Source organism: Lepus europaeus, chromosome 9 (genome assembly GCF_033115175.1).
Source record: "Lepus europaeus isolate LE1 chromosome 9, mLepTim1.pri, whole genome shotgun sequence".
NCBI lineage: Eukaryota > Metazoa > Chordata > Mammalia > Lagomorpha > Leporidae > Lepus > Lepus europaeus.
In genome coordinates this window covers 14,864,407-14,879,421 of record NC_084835.1, presented here as the reverse complement: position 1 = coordinate 14,879,421, position 15,015 = coordinate 14,864,407, and the positions used below count along the sequence as shown (strand labels likewise).

Below are 15,015 nucleotides of genomic sequence, written 5' to 3'. Positions count from 1 at the left end.
TCAGTCACCCCTATCCCCTCTGCTCTTCAATGTGAACCCCTCAAAGTGGAAATCACGTCTTATTTATCTCTGATTGCAAGGCTAAAACAGCTGACACATAGTTGGTGTCAGCGAATGTTTGCTAAATGAATCTCTGTCTCTTATTTGCCTGCTCAGCACTTGCTACTAGAGTATGTAGGACCAGTTTTCAGTGATTGGTGGATTCTAAAATCTTGCACCCAACACCCACACACAAATATTCTAGAGATAGTTGATGACTGAGTGAATTAATGCACAGTGACAGTACAGCCCCTAGATCCACAGCCTGGCTCTTCATGACTGTGTGACCCGGAGTGGGTCGCGGGACCTCTCTGTGCTATTTACTCTGTGTAAAAGGAAGTAAGGATAGCACTCGCCTTGCTGGGTCTTGCGAGGGGTTTATAAATGAACGCGTACATTAAGTGCGTAGACTGGTGCCCCGAGTAGCACAAGAGCCGCAGTGGTGTTCTAAGGAAAATATCTGTTTACTGTTGCCCCATTGGCACACAGATGGGAGGCGCCGGCTGGAGGTGGGAAGCTGGGGAGGGAGCCCCTGCCCGGGCCTGTGCTGCTCCCGCTGAGTGAGGCTCCTACAGCGGCACTGTAACTTTGCCCAGCCACACGGAGACTCCGCGGCAAACCCCCAGCCTCTTGTCAGGTGGCTGAATGTGCTGTGGAGCGAGAGGACAGAGAAAGGGGCAGGAGGTGCTAGACAGAGCAGGGTAGCTTCAGGCGGGGTGGACAGGAAAGGCCTCCTGCCAAGGTGATGCTTTGAGGAGGTGAATGTGGCGGGGCAGGGGAGGGAGGGAGCGGAGAGCTCTGTGGGCAGTGAGCAGGCAGAGCCTGCGTTAGGGCCGGCCTCCGTGTGCTGTGTGCTCGCGTGAGCGTGGTGTAGGTGGAGCAGAATGTGCGAAGGGGAGTCAGCAAGAGGTAAGCTGAGAGAGACACAGGCACGCAGGTCACACGGTGAAGAATTTTGGCCTCTGCTCCGAGGAAAGGGAGCACGCTCTTGGGGCTGAGAGCAGAGGGCAGCAGCATTTAACCTGTGTTTGCACAGACTGGAGGCGGCCAGCTCAGGAGGCTGTGGGTGGCAGGGAAGGGCAGGGAAGGGCAGGGAAGGGACGTGGCTGGCCTGGGCTGACAACCGGCTGAAAGGGTGCAGGTTCTGTAAAGGTGCTGGCCTGTACATTGAGGCAACCGTGTGTGAGAGCCACAAGGATCCTCAGAAGAACACTAGGATTACACTTTGCTTGTGGCTTGTAGGCTCCCGCTGTGCTCACCCCACAACCCCTGCTGTCCTTTGCGCTTAAGCCCAGGGCAGGGGTGTCAGAGCATCAGTTCTCCTGGCGTGCACCCCAGCGCAGAGGAGTACAGATTCTCAGCACCCTTCCCCGAAGAGGCGCCTAAGCTCAGATGGGGCACCTGCCCAGGGTCACACAGTCAGGGGTTTTGAGCCACATGTGTGTCTCGCTCGTTCCCCGGTGTGGTTACAGAGGCCCAGCACATGCTGGAGGGCACGGAGTGCCAGGCAGGGAGTGGCCGAGTGCTACCACATCCCTGCGCACTGCTGCCTGGGGCTCTGCCACCATCCTCTGGGGGCCTCTGGAGTCAGGACAGCCCCAGGGATGCCCAGGAACCCGGGCAGCTGCTTGAGCCCCTGCCTGCATCTCAGCTGCCTATCTGTGACGTAGCATTGACAAGGACCACCCTCCCCCTCCCCAGGATGCTGGACGAATTAAATGGGTTAACCCATGGTGAGCGAGCAGAGCCTGGCCTCTAGAGTGCAGCCAGCACTCGTGGCTGAGCCTTCCCCATCGGGATGCATCTCAGGTGCACCCTGACGGTTTGCAGATGCCTCTTTCTCAAGCAAGGAGCCCTTCTGGGGCGTAATCCCCTGCATTTGGCTTCAAAACACACGCACATGTTCCAGGTCACAGAAAGGGATGGCTGTGGCTCCTGTGCCAGCTCCTCCAATCACCAGGCTGCCCCCTTCCCCCTCTTCCCCCCAGGACCACTACTGCCCCCGCCCTGGCTGTCTCCGGCATCCTCCTCTGAGCCAGGCAGATTTGATAACACCCAGGACTCCTGGTCCCTCCCAAGGACAAAGGCGCTAATTGTCCGCAGTGGGCGCCTTCTGACTGGGTCTGACTGCCGTGTAACTGAGCCCTGACTTTAGCTCACCTGGGAGCTACACTGCCCCTCCCCACCCCAGGTCATTTTCAAATGAGCCCCTGGCTGACGATGGCAGCCACACTGGGAATTCCTCCCCAGATGGCCAGCACTGGAGACCCCCAGGCTGGCTGGAGATGGGGTGGAAGAGACCTTCCTGGGCCCCCTTGAATTAACACCAGCACTGACTCTCTGCCCACCACCACAAGTCCAGCACTGCCCCAAGGCGGCCACTAGCCACATGTGGTTACCAAGCCCTGGAAGTGACGGCTGAGGACCTGGACTTTCTTTCTTTTTTTTTTTTTTTTTTTTTTTTTTTAAGATTTATTTATGGGGGCTGGCATTGTGGTGTAGTAGGTGAAGCCACCACTTGCAATGCCAGCATTCCCATATTGGAGCAGGTTCAAGTCCCGGCTACTCCATTTCCAATCTAGCTCCCTGCTAAAGTGTCTGGGAAAGCAGTAGAAGATGGCCCAAATGCTTGGGCCCCTGCACCCATGTGGGAGACCCAGAAGAAACTCCTGGCTCCTGGCTTTGGTCTGTCCCAGCCCAGGTCATTGTGGCCATTTGGGGAGTGAACCAGCCGATGGAAGATCTCTCTCTGTGTTTCACCCCCACCCCTATAACTCTGCCTTTCAAACAAAATGGTGGTTTTTTTTAAATAAAAGATTTATTTCTTTATTAGAAAGAGTTACAAAGTGGGAGGAGAGACAGAGAGAGAAATCTTCCATCCAGGACTGGGCTAGACTGAAGCCAGGAGCTAGGAGCTTAATCCAGGTCTCCCACATGGGTGCAGGGGCCCAAACATTTGGAATGTCTTCTGCTCCTTTGCCCAGGCCATTAGCAGGGAGCTGAATGGGAAGTGGAGCAGCTGGGACGTGAACTGGTTCCTGTATGGGATGCTGGCATCTCAGGTGGCGGTTTAACCCGCTGAACCACAGTGCTGGCCCCAGGACCTGGACTTCTGATCTGGTATGCTTGTGATTCCTTTAATAGTAAATAGCACAGGTGGCTTATGGGGGCCCTGCTGGACCACGCAGACACCTGCACTTTGCATTCCTTCCATGATTTTGGCCTCACAGTTTTCCATGGAGCTATTACGGGTTCTGTTTTCAGATGGAGCCACTGTGGCACAGAGAGGCAACGAAGCACACCCAAGGCCGCTCAGCCAGGAAGCAGCAAAGCCAGGAGCAGACATCTCCTACACTGTGACAGGGCTGGGCTCCGGAGATGCCAAGGGGAAGGTCGTGACCGCCTAGGACAGGGGGCTCTGCAGGGTGAGTGGATGCATGTCTCCCCCTCCCTCCTTCAGGCTGAGCAAGCCCAGCGCCCTCAACAGGAGGTGCCCAGGTCTCCAGCCCAAATGCGGCCCTCCTGGACATGTTCCATTGGGCGTCTCCTCATCCAGGCTCACCCCGAATGCACTCACCTGCTGGGGGAGGCAGTGTGCAGAAGCCCCCTCCTCACACTGCCCAGCTCCCCTCTGACTCAAAGGGTCCCCTCCCAAGTAGAAGTTCATGGCCCAAGGCCTGACCCAGGGCCACCAGTGCCCCATGACCCACAGTCCTCGACTGATCAGAGGGGTCACTGTCTCCAAACTCCCAATCCAGATGACCCCAGATTCTTGGATTGCACCCTAGAATCACAGGATGCCAAGGACCAGGGAGGGCAAGGATCACAGCTTGGGAGCCCAGGGCATTCGGAAATCTGCAGCCAGAGAGCCTGTGTGCAGACTGCTGGGCGGCACCGGCCAGCTGTGTGGCCCAGGGAAACTGTCTTCGCTTCTCTGTGCCTCCCTTCTCTCACTGGTGAAGTGGACAGAACAGAGCCAGCTAAGCTCACAGGATGACTCTGGGACAGAATCAGTGCCTGCCTGTCAGGCAGCTGTCAGACAGAAGGGGCTTGACGTTCTCCCAGCGTAGGAGACCGAGGGACCTCACCCCGCCTCCTGGGTACAAGTTCTTTCTCACCTAGGCTGGAACCACCTCCAGCCTGGCGACCTGCCCTGCCTGCTACCCACCCAGCCTCTCCCAGCCCCTCCAGGTGGCTGGGGGACAGTGACGCTGCCCCACTCCCAGGCTGAGCCCCCTCGGCCCTCTCAGGCCAGGTGTCCGGCCACTTCCACTGGGCCTGCTCTCATGGCCCATGCCCGCGCCAGCTTGGGAGTGGGGGTTTCTTAGCTGGGGACCTGGCCCCTCAGATGTTTCCCTTTTCTGTGGGAGGCGCTGCGCCTGCCCTGCCTCCATGGCCTCCTTTCCTGGGCACTGCCCGCCATGATCACCATGGCACCACTGACAGGACCTGGCTAGGCCCTGCTCTGCTTGTGTCATCAGAGAAAACTGGAAAAACCTCAGGCCCCCGGTATCCTCTGCTGCAGCCTGGGCCGGTCACTCTCTGGGCTGTCCCCCACGCTCCGGCTCCAGCATACCCCGTCCCCCTCCTGGCCCTCACTGCAGCCCTCATCCCACCTTGGACAACCACAGGGAGCAGAGGGTTCGCAGCCAGAACGCTGGTCCTGGGTGTGAATCCTGCTTCTCCACTCTCTTGTGGTGTACGGCCTGGGCAAGGGCCCCCTGGTTCTGAGTTTTGGCCCCCACTGATGAGATGGGCCCACGACAGGGGAACCATACAGTTCTAAAACAATCCCACAGTTCCCCTCGGCACTGCCAGAATCAGGACATAAAGAGGCCAGAAAATGACTCCTGGCCGAACGCTCACACAGTGGCTCACGGAACCTCTAAGACGCTGCAGGACACAAGCCAGCACAGAAGCTAAGCCCGCACGACCCCATGTTCACACTTCCAGACGTCCATCCCAGAGAATGCAACTTTATGCTGGCAAGAGACACTCTGTGGGAATGTTCACACGGCCCGAGTGGTAACAGCCCCCGGATGCAAACTACCCTGGACGCCATCCCGCTCAGGCTGAGTGGTTAAGCTGATGTGGGTGCATCTCCACCAGGCGTGCGTTCAGGAATGAAAGAGAAGGAACCACTGACAGATGCAGCGATCTGAGCGAGAAGTGAATCCCTAAGACTTCGAGTTGTCTGATTGCACTCATGAAACACCGTTGAGTTCAGACTGGTGTGACAGAGGAAGGAAGCAGGGTGTTGTACAGGGAGCGGACACTGGGGAGACAAGTGGGGGATGGCCTCTCTGAGAAGGTGACATCTGAGAGGAGACCTGAAGGAACTCATCACACAAAGGTGTGATGGGAGAGTGACAACTGGAGGAAACGTGGCAGGTGCAAAGGCCCCGACTGCTACAAGCAAAGCCGACTTCAGGAGTGTGGCCGCACGGCGGTGAGCAGGCCAGGGTAGCTGGGGACAAGATGAATGTCCAGTGGTCCTGTGAACCCTGTGTCCTTCCCGCTGTGCAGGGCCAACCTGGAAGACCCATGCACGTACACCCAGGGGAGAAATGAGACCCTGGAGTGACGAGATTTGCCCAAGGCCACCATTTGCTCCAAGTTCAGGTCACAGCCTTCTGCGAAGGCAGGAACTGTAGCTGTCAGAGGTGGCTCCTCCCAGCCTGGCCAGGCAGTGCCTGGCTCCTGGGGCCCTTGGCATGCCAACACGGACCACTCCATTGGGGCAAATATGCAAGTGGCCCTTGGGACAGCCAAGGGGGCATAGCTGAGCATGCCTTATCTGGGCCCCGCCCCAGCTGCCAGGGGCTGGGTCCCTAGCGTCCCCTGACTCACTGCAGTCAGGGCAGGAGGGGGAATCCAGCTCCCAGGAGCCACCCGACCTGACAGGGCAGGGCAGGAAGGGACAAGACCCACCGGCCCCTGTGAGCAAGAGGCTGCGCAGGGACTGGGAGGTGACTTTGTACTGGGGGAATTCCATCCCCCTGAGCTCACCTCCCTTGGAGCAAGCAAGCGCGCATTCCAGCAGGGGCCGCCCGTCCCAGCTGAGCCCCCGGCCCTAGGGCTGCCTCTCCTGGGCTCCCCACTCCCAGGAAGGGGTTGCTGAGGGCCCCACCCTGCCTGAGGCCCCCAGAGCTCCCTGTGGTGCATGCTCAGGTACAGCCAGGCTCGCCCCTGGCAGCCAGGTGCAGCGTCTTCACCGAGGCCGTGCCCGGGCAGGAGGTCCGGAGCGCGGAACCTGCAGAAGCTGACTCGAGGTGCCGCCGGGCTTCTGGGCACCGTCCCCTGCGGCGGGGGGGTGGGGGAGGGCGTTTTACAGAGGCTCAAGCATGCCTCTGGAAGAGCTGGCTTCCCTCCTCTTCCTCCCGCCTCCCTGACTCCCTCTCCTGTGTTCCCATTTTCAGCCTCCCATAAGGCACACTGAGGGGGGGGGGGGCGGTACGAGACCACCTCCCACTGGTGGCTGCCAGGAAGTCACTGCAGTGAGAAGCCACCGGCGTCTCCCCCGTTGGCCCAAGGATCACTCGCTGCCCCGGAAACCAGTCTCCTCCTCCCCGTTCCTGACTCCAGCCCAGGCGGCGCCCACCCACCCACACCAAACACAGTCCCCAATATGCTCCCTAAACAGCCCTCCCTCCCCCACCTGAGGCCCCTACTCGGGTTAGGCACCCACAGCAGCCACAGCCCCTGCACTCTGTTCTCCGCTCTGTCCCAGCAAGAGCCCCCCCAACCAAGCCTCGCCTAGATACCTTGACCTGGCCCCCAAGACCTAGTGTTTGCCGCCAGCCCCCGTGCAGCCTCATCCCACAGCAGACCCACCCTGCACTGAGCTTCCCCATGCCGCGCTCTTTGAGAACTTCGGACTTTTAGACACGCCTGCTTCCACCTGGCCTGCCCTCTTCCTCCCAGCCCAGCATCCGCCTGGAGGACTCCTGCTGATCCTGCAAAGCCCTCCCCAGTCGGCCCTTCTCCCCACTCCTCTGCACTCTCGCTGGCTTCCTCCTGCAGCGAGTAGCCAGCAACACAATTTCCGCTCCTCTTATCTGACTCTCACTAGGCTGAGCGTCCCGAGGGCAAGGACTGTGCCTGGTTCACTTGCCTGCTGCCTGCTGCAGGCTGGGAAGAAATGACTCAGCGCCACAAAGGAGCTGCCACCCAGAGATTGCAAAGCAACGCTTCTGACGCCACTCTCCATCCTCCGATGCCAGCCCCGTCCGCCAGGATGTGACCCTCACATTCCACTACCCCCAACCTGAGCGGCCTGCGGTTGCAATCCAAGACTATTATGATCCCCAAATGCCGATAAGAGAGACTACAATTCTAGAATCTCCGCTCCCCCACCCCTCAAAGGCGGTGAGCAGCCCCTGCTGCCGTCTCCTAGCCTGAGCACTCTGATTCACATCTGGACCACACAGCCCCAGGGCACACGAGGAAGAGGACGAGGCCCACCTGGTGGTACCCCTCCCTCTGGAGCCCCGTGGCCCATACCCACCTGCCAGGGCCTGACTCTTCCGGGCTCAGACCCCACAGGGATACTTGCTGGGGGAGGGCCGGAGGCCCCCAGCAGCCGGGGGCCAGACCCCCCTGGGCTGCGGAAGGCCCTGGTGTGCCCCCTCCCTGGCCCCCACACCCTCTCTCTCACACCAGCTGCCAGGCAGCGCCAGAGCCTACAGTCAGGTCGAGTCTTGTCTCCTGGCAGCAGGAGCGGGCGGCGGGCACTGCACGCATCTGCGCTCTCTCCAAGCCACACGCGCAGCTGGGCTGGTGCTGGCCCCTTTGCTGCTGTCGGTCCCCGGGCAGGGAGGCGTGACTCCCAATAATGCACATCCCAGGGTCCTGGGGACCCAGCTCTCCAACTTGTAGATGGAGTAACTGAGAACCCAGGAGGAGTCCTGCCCAGGGGGATCTACATCCGGGCCGTTGGGGTGCCCTGCGGCAGGGAGTGAGGGTCTGAGCACCTGGGGCAGGCTCTGGCTGAGCTGTGCGGCCCCTGCCCAGGTGCTGGGGGCCAGCCAGCACCTGCATGGCACAAAGGGGTGGGACTGACAGGCAGTCAGGCTTTCCTTGTGTGCATGGAGGAGCCCCCAGTTCCACCTCCTGGTGAGGGAAGCAGTGGCTGGCTGAGCTCTGTCGCCGTGGAGCCACCCTCAGGGGTCTGCCTGCAAGAACGGAGCTGGGCTCTCCACTGGTTCCAGAGCTGGGGGAGCTGGGCCTGCTCAGAACCTTCGGGTGTCAGGTCATCTGCACTCTGCCCAGACCCGGCACCTGGCCTAGCCCGAGGCTCCCGAGTCTCCCGGGGGTCTGTCTGCCCCTGCCCCTGCCCCTGCCCCTGCCCCAGAACCGTCAGGCAGAGGCCTCTTGTAGGCTGTGTGTGAGAGGCCCGGGCTCTCCGTCTGCAGAAGCTTGCAGCCTGGGCAGGGAGAGGCCCCTGGGCAAGGTGACAGCTGGGAAAAGTGTAGGAAGGGAGTGAAAGGGAAGCTTCCCCGAGGCCGAAACCTGGACACCACGGAAAAGGCGGCCATAGGGAAATCAAGCAGTTCCCCTGGCCGGTACCTTGCAGGCCTCCCAGGCTGTGGCTACTCCTTCAGCGACCCACAGACAAGCAGCCTAGGCCACTGAACTGGCCCCAGGCCCCACCTTGGGACCTTTGACCCCTACCCTCATCCTGAGACTTGGTTGTCTTCACTTTTGTTCTCTGCCTGGCCAAATCTCACTCATCTCTGGGGGCCTGCCTCCTCCAGGAAGTCCACTAAGGTTGGTCTTATGAACGCAGACAGTGCCCAGGGACTACCTTGCCCTGGGACTGGTGACGGCCCCTCCAAACAGTAGCCCAAGCCCCAAGGCTGGTGGGGCCGGGTGGTTTGTAAAACTCTCTCCCATCTGAATCTACCACTGCCTAGCTACACAGCCCCCAGGAGGAGACAGAGGCTAAGAAGGGGCAGCCACTGCCATGCCTCGGGGCTGCCTTCAGTGGGTGAGGATTCAGGGCAGGAAGGAGCCTTGGATGGGTTACCTGTGACCCGGGGGCGTCTGACAGAGCAGGGAGAAGGCGCGGCTGGGAGTGCTGCAGGTATGCGCCCCCTGGACAGGAGCCCCGGCGCGACTGGACAGGCAGGGCCTCGTGACTTCACCGGGACAGCATCCCCGGGCAGGCCAGGTGAACAGCTCCCTAGGGTGACTCACCGGGGCCCCCTGGGAAGGTGTGACACACCGGAAGTGGGAGGGAAGGAGACGTGGCTGCCCGGCCCCTCCCACTGCCCCTGTACTTTGGGCCTTGCTTCCCTGAAGGGTGTACAGGTGCCCCGGACACCAGGCTCCATACGCAGCCGCACGACGGACGCACAGGAGCTCAGCCTGGAATCTCACTGTCCCGTCCTGAGCACCTTCCTGCCCGGTCTCCTCCTCCCCTCCCCTCCGTCCTGAGCTCACAGGAAGAAGGGACACAGTTGGGTCTGGACCCAGGCAGCCCAACGGCCCAGCCTCGCTCAGATTGCCACGCCACACCTGCGTGCACAGCATATGAAGATGCAAACGCCACCGCCGGGGGGCACAGGGTACGAATTCTGGCCTTGCTTCTGATCGGCTGTGGGACTCTCATCAGCCCGTGACTTAGCCACTCTGTGCCCCAATCACTTCACCCCTAAAGCAGGCATAATGACACTGCATTCGGGGATGCTTGAAGAAGACGTGGGTGAACACGCCCTGGCGAGAAGCCTGCCTGGTCCCCAGAGCCGCTCCCACCACTTCGTCACCCGGCCCCCAAGCCCAGATGGGCAGCTGCGGCCCAGACTTGGCCAGCAGGTGTGTCTGTTTCAGCCCCTATGGGTGGGTCTCTCTCTCCTCTCTCTCTCTCCCTCTCTCTCCTCTCTCTCTTTTCTGTTTTTGTAAGACTTATTCATAACTCCCAGTTTTTAAGTGGCAACAATTAGAAACGAGCTGATTGCCCCTAAAACACCTGGGTGTTTTAGGCAATCCTATGCGGCCACACCTGGGTGGAGCCCAATGCAAGGAGGCGCCGCGGACCTGGCCTGCGCCCCCGGGTTCAGCACAGGCCACACACGGTCTCTCCTGAGGTTGCTGCTGCCGGCCTCTGTGGGTGCCCCCGTTGTGGCCCCTGGTGCTGGCTGTCCGCGTCCCGTCACCGCAGCGCCCAGCCTGGCTCCCACACGCTTCTCTCCAGTGTCCCAGCCTGACACCAGAACCTTCCCCCCTGACACCTGCCAGCCTCACCCCACCCCCACCCCGCCGCTAGGGGCTGGGGGTTGGGTGTCCTGAGCCCACTCCCAACCTCAGCCTCAGCTCAGAACACAGCCCACGCCAAGCAGCACTGACCTGGGGGCTCCAAGATGTCTGGCCAAGCTGCCTCCACTTGAATGCTTCCTGGATGGGGAGCTCGCTGCTTTATTGAATCAGTCTCTCAGTGGTGGCAGGACCTGCCTCCCCATGGCACTCACCCACTCTGTGGGTCCTTGTCCTGTCCCCAGGCTTGCTGACCCCTCTGTTCCTCCCACTAGGGACCACCAGCTCTTCGTGGGATGGGGCATCCAGCCGCACTTTCCACCCACGGCGCTTCCACTAGGCTCCTGGGACGTCCCTGACTAACGTGGACACAGAATCCAGGAGGAGCTGAAGAGGGAACATTCACCTTCTTTATCTGAGGCTTCAGACCTTGGCTAATGTGACCGAGGACAGGTTAGCCACAGGAGCGACTGCCACGGAACTCACTCAGCACCTCCCTGCTTGGAGTTTGGCCCCGTGGATCTCGTGGACCCATGGACCAGAGTCCACGTCTGCCCTTCTGCCTCGCTGAGTGCCAGCCAAACTGTGTCACGGGGGATTCGGTCATGCAGCCTCTCAGGAATGGGCACGCTTCCGGCCCCACACAAACACTGAGCGGCAGAAAGAGGCCAGGGACCGAGCCCTGGGCTCACTACCACCCCCTGGCACCAGCTGTGCATGGCGCGGCCATCAGAGCCACCACGTCCCTCCCTGGCTGCCTACCTTGCGGCCCGCCTCGTTGTTGTGCAAGTTCATGAGCGTCCGGGCATTCTGCTTGATCTCACGGGCATCCACAAAGACCTTGGCGAAGCCGATGCCGTAGCGGATGTCGGCGGAGCAGCCACCCCACTTCCAGCCCTCATCCCGGTGGTACTGGCCTTGCTTCTCCTTGTCACAGCCGCAGTCGCTCAGGTTGCCCTGGGTACAGGCCGCCGTGATGGCATGGGCCACGCCAGCAGCGATGATGGCATATGTGAAGGCAGCCTCCCGGCTCCCTGCGGAAGGAGAGAAGAGGGCAGAGATTGTGGTCAGCTCCCTGGGCCCCTCGGGAGAAGGCAGGGCCTAGCCAAGGTGGAAGGCTGAGCCTGGAGCAGTGAGCCCCAAAGTCCACTGTGAGGTCTGTGCTCTGACGTCCCAAACAGCTCCCCTGCAGGGTGATGCCAAGGCCTGAGCACCCCCATTACGCAGCCATCCACCCAGGCCCCACTCCTTGTGGGAGTCAGCAGGGCAGGGGGTCCCTCTTGTCCCCTCCTGCCCACCTCCCACTGCCAAGTGCACTGGACACGTGCTCAACACTCTCAATGTCACAAAGCAGCATTCCTCAGACACCTGCAGGTGCACCTGCTCCGGGGGCCAGAGACCTGAGCTTAAATCCCGCACAGCAGGGCCTGGGTCTGTGACTTTCAGCTAGTGACTACGCTCCCCGGGCCTCAGTGCCCTGGGCTGTAACGTGGAGACACCAGTGCTTCCTCACAGCAGTGACAGCGGCAACACGAATAGCATGTCTGGGTAAAGCTTTTGGCCCCACGCTTGGCTCCTGGCACCTGCCTGACACAGTAGGTCTCATGCGGTCCTATAGGCTGTGGTGCGGTGACAGAACCACGCTCGTGCCAGATGTGACTGTGGCGCCATCCTCCCGCCTCTGAGTCCTCCATCTCCCCACCTGCAGAGTGGGACCGGAGCAGGGTCTACAGAATGAAGCCTGACCACGGCCATCTACAAGAAGCCCCACGTGCACTACCAGCCCCGCGTGAGCAGTCGGCGAGGAAGCGCTCACAGCCGGGGTGTGGGGTTGGCTTCCTGGAGGAAGAGGCCCTGAGCCCAGAGCAGGTGGAGGGGGTAGAGATGCCCAGGCCACATGGGACCAGGAGCAAGTGTGTGGGGTGTCTGGGTTGGAGGTGGCCTCACCAGTGGGTGACAAAGCCGATGAAGTGACTTCCACAAAGCTTCGAGCCCCAGGTCGCGCCAACCCACACTCACACAGGTGCTTTTCCCACCCACCTCCTTGGGTACTGCGTGTCCCCCTCACCAGGCTGCTGAGTCACGGACAGCCCCTGCCCTCTCCCAGTATCACTGCTGTCCCCACCACGGGACAGAGCTGTGTTGGACCTTCCATGCCAGCCCACCCCCATGTCCCTGTGAACCCGGAGCTCAGCCACCTGGGTTCCAGTCCCAGCCCCAGCATTCACTGCCCGTGACTTCAGCGAGCTCCTTCTCCTGCCGGAGCCTCGGGCTGCGACTGGAGACCACGCCAGTGCCTGCCTGACAGCAGCTGTGAGCGGACAAAGGAGAGGGGCAGGTGAACTGCTGAGCCCAACACCTGGCTCAGCAAACATCTCCAAATGGAGCACTTGGGGGGGACATGGGCTCTGCCCTCTCCCCGCCACTGCACCTCAGCCTTTGCTACTGGCAGCAGGGCATTATCGGGGCACTGCCTGGGTTCCCAACTCTCCACATGGATTGCTTCCTTGGACTAAGAACACCCGGGGGTGACATGCACTCAACAGAGGGCCTGGCCCTGAACAGCAGGGACATGGTAGGCCCCAGGGCTCAGCTTCTGCTCCCGCGATAGCACCCAGCAGTGCTTTGCTTGCATGAAGTGAGCAGGGCCTGGGATGCTGGCAAGGCCCCGTATTGAGGACGGAGGCGACTCCATCCCACAGTGTCCCACTGTGCACTGCCGTCTGGGTCCCTGTGCCATGGGGCTGACAACGGCCCCCACCTGATGAACAGTGGGAACGCACTTGGCACGAGAAAGTGGCCCCAGCTAGTGCTATGAGCGACAGCAGTGACAATTCCTAACACAGGGACCGCGGGGTGAGGTGTGGGATAGCCAGGCCCATCCCGAGGGGCAGCACTGCTACGTTACTGCCCTGGCCTCTGGACGCCCCGTGCAGATGAGAGCCAGGGGTTACAGGACTCCACGGTACAGTGAGCGGTGCCCCGGCCCTCCCTGAGCCACTACTTCCTCCTCTGTTAACAGTACCAAGCCTGTAGGGAGAAGCAGACATGGTGGGGCACAGAGCAGGTGCGTCAACAAGCAGGAGTGGGCGTGACAGTGACAATCGCTGGTGCCGCTGTAAGCTGCCGAGGGCAACCTCCCTCACTCTAGTTCTTTTCGCTGTGGCCGTTTCTGGCTAATTTGCTGTCTCCCACACCACATCACCCCCCGGAAGGCCAGCATATTGTTTTGCTCTCTATTGTGTTCTCGGAGCACGATATGTATATGTAACCATATTTCCTAGAGACACCTGCCGATGGCACGTGGTTGGGCAATTCTGTCCTGGTGCGAACATCGAGGTGGGCACTCACGCCCACCACCGGACGTGCCCGCCCCCCGAGAGACGTAGTACAGGTGGGATGTAGGCGCTGCCGTGCCCGTCACCGGCTGCGCTCATGTTCAGGTAGTCCTTTAGTAACTCAAGCAGTGATCGCATGGTCCACAGGCAAGCCAGAGCCCAGGTCTTCATCCAGCGTACTGAACACATGGGCGTGTCGACACGCTGGGCCTGTGTCATCTCCAGGCAAATGGAGTTGCTCAGCCCCATTACAATGCTCTGGGACCCCTGTCATCCCCATGGCCGTCATTAACCTAAATGGTATTACCAGAGGGAGGCGAGGAAGTTCAAAGCCATGGCCGCCAACCAGCACTCTTTCCTGCGCGCTTGCTGTTGGCAAGCCGAAGACAAACCGAGACTCAGCCAGACTCTGACCAGGCAGGTGCCAGCAATGACGTCCAGCCCCCAAGAGCCCCTCCCCCCACACACTGCCCCCAGTCTCCCCATGTGGCTGGGAAGGGGCCACTGGGCCGGGCCCAGCTGTCACTGACTCTGCCCCTTCCAGGAACAGCCAGCCCTTCTCTGGGGGTGGCGCCATTCTGCCCTACAGGACGCACCTCTATCCAAGCCCACCCCTCCCCCACCTGGACCAAGCCACGCACCTGTCCCTTCACCCAACAGATACTTCATCCATACCTACTATATGCCAGGCACTTTACTGGGGGCTGGGGAAACCGAGGTGGGGGTGGGGGTGCAGCCCTGCCTTGTCTCGTGGGGTGAGGACTCTGAAGAATGATAAACAGGGCTGCGGTGGGAGCCCCACTGGGGGTGCCCAGCCCGGGGAGTGGTGAGCTGAGAGGCCATGGCTCCCTGTGGGCAGGGGGCTCCAGCATGAGCCGCAGCCCCCAGCAACAGCCCTGATGGGGTGTGGCTGATGGCAGGAGCAGGTAAACCAGGGGTGGGGGAGGAAGTGAGGCTATAGCAGTGGACAGCCATGGTCCTTGCCAGCCCCGACCCTCCTGCTCTGTGCAGACAACCTGAGCCCAGGAGCTCACAGAGGGCGGGAGAGTCACCAGTGACGGTGAGACTGAGGGCTGAGAACCCGGGTCTCCCCAGGTGGGGTCCTCATCCGCACCTCCACCCCACCATCCTTGACGCTCCGTCCACTCGTGTCACTTGGCCCAGTTTCCTTCTGGAAGCCCAGGGAGCCTCCATCTCGGGACACCTGGGTGATTCCAGCTCAGAAGTCGGAGAAGCTGAAGCTTGGCAGTGCTTCTCCTCTGTGTCTTACTCGGCTGGGTGGCCCTGAGCAGGGCTCTGCTTCCCCGTCTCAGCCTTCCTGTCTGTGAAATGGGAGCCTTCGGCAGGCCATTGCCAAGGCACCATGAAGATTAAACGAGGCTCC

The 15,015-nt window shown here is 60.8% G+C and overlaps 1 protein-coding gene across 1 annotated transcript in view; it reads right to left on the bottom strand.

Annotated features, from left to right (window-relative positions):
• The window catches only part of WNT7A (Wnt family member 7A), a 46,673-nt gene that overhangs the window by 18,459 nt on the left and 13,199 nt on the right, over nt 1-15,015 (bottom strand). Inside the window, exon 3 of the mRNA XM_062200099.1 lies at nt 11,056-11,327. Coding sequence (XP_062056083.1) covers nt 11,056-11,327 — 272 coding nt within the window. The remainder of the gene's footprint in view (nt 1-11,055; nt 11,328-15,015) is intronic.